Source organism: Apaloderma vittatum, unplaced genomic scaffold (genome assembly GCF_000703405.1).
Source record: "Apaloderma vittatum isolate BGI_N311 unplaced genomic scaffold, ASM70340v1 scaffold12717, whole genome shotgun sequence".
Taxonomy (NCBI): domain Eukaryota; kingdom Metazoa; phylum Chordata; class Aves; order Trogoniformes; family Trogonidae; genus Apaloderma; species Apaloderma vittatum.
Window position 1 is genome coordinate 11556 of NW_009725750.1, and position 4337 is coordinate 15892.

The 4337-nt window shown below is 50.3% G+C and overlaps 1 protein-coding gene across 1 annotated transcript in view; it reads right to left on the reverse strand.

The window, feature by feature from the left end:
- USP31 (ubiquitin specific peptidase 31) overlaps window positions 1-4337 on the reverse strand; it is a 13600-nt gene that overhangs the window by 8808 nt on the left and 455 nt on the right. The window contains exons 2-6 of the mRNA XM_009873024.1: window positions 4083-4171; window positions 3198-3290; window positions 1658-1793; window positions 992-1136; window positions 61-244 (exon numbers count right to left, since the gene is read on the reverse strand). Coding sequence (XP_009871326.1) covers window positions 61-244; window positions 992-1136; window positions 1658-1793; window positions 3198-3290; window positions 4083-4171 — 647 coding nt within the window. The remainder of the gene's footprint in view (window positions 1-60; window positions 245-991; window positions 1137-1657; window positions 1794-3197; window positions 3291-4082; window positions 4172-4337) is intronic.

Below are 4337 nucleotides of genomic sequence, written 5' to 3' on the forward strand. Positions count from 1 at the left end.
AAGCCCAGGCCAGCTAAGGAAGCAGCCAGGAGTAACGGTGGCTGTGGGGCTGCCAGTCACCTTTTGCTCTGCTGTCCAGTGCACGCTCTGTTACACACCAGCAAGACAATCTTGTCGTTTGCTGCTGGTTTAGTAGAGGACTGTTCCAGTTTTCCAGACTTTGCTGTTCCTTGAGAGTACGATATTGTTCGGGAGTGCTCAGTGCCACATTTCAAGTTATTCAGGTTATTGTTCACATGTATCCCTGAAAAATTAGGAGAAAGGCAGCACTTTGTTATGTCATTTGCCTTTAGAGCCCTCATGCCCCTTGAAAGCCTCCTGATGATGCCCAGCTGAAACCTTCCATCTGCAGAGAATCAGGTCAGTAGGGAATCAAAACCACTTTTATCACTTGTATGAGGGCTTCAAAGAGCAATTGCTTTTCATAGTGACTATTTCTTTACAGAAAGAAGTTATATGCAAGTGCTCGCCTAACTGATTTTTCACAGCAATTTGTACAAGCGCTCACAGCTTTGTCTGCCTACAGGAAAAGCTGAAGTGACAGAAACCCTACTTGTTATTTCCAATAATAAAATTTGCCTTTGATTACGTTCTGCCTACCCAGGATGCAACTGTTGCTTTTCACTGCAAGGGAGACGCAGGGAAGCTGTGGGCTTTTAAGCTTTGAAAGTGTTTGCTCATTCCCAAGACCGTTTATTCATCACTGGCAATCTGATTTTAAATAACACAATTTCAGCGGTTTCATCTGGTCCCTAGCAGGACTTTAAATTAAACCTGACAACATATTTCACATTGAGCCCACCCAGCCTGCACCATCAGCCACGGGAAGAGGAAGAAAGGAGAGCACATCGCTTCTCGATAACCTCCCGGCTGACAACACCATTAAGCCTGCTGGAATGAGCCTGGACAAAGTCAGGGTTGAAATGAATGCACCAGCAGCCTCCCTGCCCTAGTCACCCAAGCTGGGCATTCAGCAGAGTCATCAACTTACCTCTCTGACTGAGGATGCCCTCCGGCCTAAATATCTCTGGGGTCTCAAAGGCAAAAATGCAGTCGCTCTCATGAATGGTGTCCAGGTCATCGGTATCGCAGAAGGAACGATGAAACCCATCGTAGTACATCTCCGTCAGCACGATCTAGAGTCAGCAGAAGCAAACAACCAGAGTCCGTTAAAGCCCCTGGGCCCAGCCCAACTGAGCCACCCAGTCCTTCAGCTGCGATCTTCCTGCCAAGGATGACGCTCCTCAAAACATCCTGGCATCAGCCAGGAGTGAAGGACAGGGAAAAAGACTGCCACAAAAGAGAAGCAGGGGTAAAGGTAGCACATGGAGAGGGTCTGGTGGGATCCAACTGAGCTTTCCTGAAGCTCTTCCTACAGAGGAATTCCCCACAGGTGCCCAATGGATCCCTCATTGCCAGCACACGTGGATCATCGTGTGGTCAGAGGGGTCTGCACGCTCCGGGGCTATCCCAGCATCACCAGGTTTCAAGAAGCCAAAGCACAGGGAAGAGCAGGATCCAGATCACTAGCACCCCGCTTCCCCCACACCACCACGGGCAGCGCATTTCGATTCATTCCCACACGAGTGGGACAAAAACCCCCATGCTCCCTCCTGCCAAAGGAAGGGCGACACGGGTGATGGGACCAGCCCGTTACCTGCTCCGTGGGTATCTTGGTCTCTGAGGAGATGGCCTCGCGCAGCCTGGCCACCGTCCCGGAGATGGGCACAGCCACGCCGATGCGCATGCAGTGAGAGCACTTCCCCCGGTACACCACGGTGACGTAGAGCGGCCTGCGGAGAGCAGGGGACACTGCTGGGGGGGCCTCGAGCAGAGCCAGCCCCAGCGACAGGCCTCCCCGGCATCCACCTCCCGCCGGAGCCCTGCTCAGCCGCGGCCAGGCGGGAACGCTGCCTTTCCAAAGAGTCTGCTCTTACCACGCGGACTGGCATGACTTGCTTCCACCAAGCAGAACGCCTTCTCAGAAAATCCCCACAAAGTTAAAAATAAAACTCTCTATGACAAGGCAATCGTAAGCAGGCAACCGAGCTGGGGAAGGGCCTGGAGAATAAATCTTATGAAGAGCGACCGAAGGAGCTGGGACTGTTTAGTTTGAAAAAGTGGAGGCTGAGGGGAGACCTCATCACTCTCTACAACTACCTAAAAGGACATTGTAGAGAGGTTTCTGTCCTCACGGGTCGTCAGCGATAGAACCAGAGGGAACGGCTGTAAACTGCAACAGGGCAGTTAGACTGGGCAGTAGGAAAAAACTTTTCCCAGCAGGAGCAGTCAGCCCTTGGCACAGGCTGGCCCGGGGGGGGGGGGGGGCCCCACCCCCGGAGTGGGTTGAGTCCCCACCCCTGGGGCTGTTTAAAGGCTGTTGAGATGTGGGGCTGGGGGCGATGGTTCAGGGGTGAGCTTTGCACAGCAGGGTTAGTGGTTGGACTCGAGGATCGCAAGGGTCTTTTCCAACCTGAACGGTTCTATGGTTCTACAAAACGCGTGGGGCCAGGGACCCTGCCCTGGGTAACCCAGCCACCCAGCGGAACCAGACGGGACACAGACATATTCAATACGTGCTTTCATTATTCTGTTCCATTGTTTCTTGAACCCATATAGATTTCCTCCATCCAAAACATCCAGCGAAGGAACCGCCTATTTATACAACAGGTATTTTTGCTGTACATTTCTATACTCGCTCTGAACTTTTTTGCTGGATTTTCTTCCCCTCCCTGGAGCTTTCTTCTTTATTGACAACAGCTGTCTTTCAGAAAAAGCAAAACATTTTGCAGGAAAGCTTTTAACTTCACTTTTCAAAATTGGGTGATCAGTGAGGCTATTCTGAAGAAAGTTTAAAAAAAGTATTTAATCCTTTTCCCTTTTTAATTTTAAAATGATATAAACTCTGTCAAAAGCAAAATATTTTAGTTACCTGAATTAAAGACATTTTTCCTCCCCAAAACTAATTCTATAGGAAGTTAAGGGTGAGGGTGGAGGGCCATTCTGAAACAAGTAAAAAAACTTCAATTTTCCAATTTACCTGCAAAGCAAAAAATTAAAGCCCCATATGGTCCTATCTATCTTTTTTACAGACCTACCAGAGAGATTTTGCTGACATCTCTGTTCCTTCTGTAGCAAATTAAACCACACTATATGCATAGGAAACAGCCACCATGAAGTTCAAGGCAGTTACGTACCGTGTATGAGGCAAAGGAATCGGCAGAGAGATGCAGAGAAAAGGGTCGAAGGTGTTGCTCTGCTTCTGGCAATGAGGGCACGTGAGAGAGGACCTAGAACAAGCACCACCAGCAGGACAGACTTACACCTCATTTCATCAGGGATGGATAAATCATCAAACAGCAAACAAACAGCCTTCACACGTCAGCCCTGCTCTTCCTTCTGCGCACGGAGAGGCTGCACACACAGAGCTGCGGCAACCGATGGTCGCCGTGTTTTATATCAGGCTTAAGGTCTCTCCTTTGCAAAGGAAGCCTTGGCAAATGCTGGGAAGGAAGCCCAGCAATTAAAATTCCTCCTGCAGCACCGATACAAGCCCTCGAGGAACACTGGACAGTTGGCTGTTTTCTTGTATTAGTTCTGAAATTAGAAAGCTCACTTCCCGGGAAGTACGGGAGACTCATGGGAAAACCCTGAGGGGACAACAAGAGCTTCAGCTCAGATAACAGGAACTCTGCCAGGCGCCAGGGATCCAACTGCCCAGCAGCTCCCGGGCACTGCCACATCCTACCCCAGGCTCTTGCCTCGGGATAGCCAGGGCGAGCTCACAGCACTGAGCTGTCCTGCCTGCGCTCCACCAAGCGCTGCCTCGCTCTCAGGACACGCCAGGGCAGCTGAAGATAAGGTACCTACTGTAGATTCTCACAGAATATACCAAATTTGAAGCAGTGAAATTCTCTCTCCCCTCTGAAGAAAGATCTTAGCTCAGATTGCATTCGGTGGCAATTCAGAAAGAGCAGTTACCATGACACCAGCTCCAACTGTACTGGGAGCCAGCACCAGGGTGGAATGTACTGGGCCCCCAGTACATGCAGTAGTGCCTCAAGATTCACAAAATGTCATACCTGTACTGAGCTTGAAAGAGTTCCTGCACAAAAGTACTGCTGATTGGAAAGGCTGGTCCCTCAAGCAGCACGTCATCCTCCAGCGGTGGCTACAAGAGAAGAACAAATCCTAGAAGCACACCCAGGCTTGGAACTGGAGCACACCAGGCGCTTCAGGTGCCCTTCACTGAATTTGTGCGCTCCTGGCCCAAAACCACCAGCAAAACCTCGTATGATTTTTAAACAAGAAGGTGCTCTGCTTGGAGGGGTGGTTGT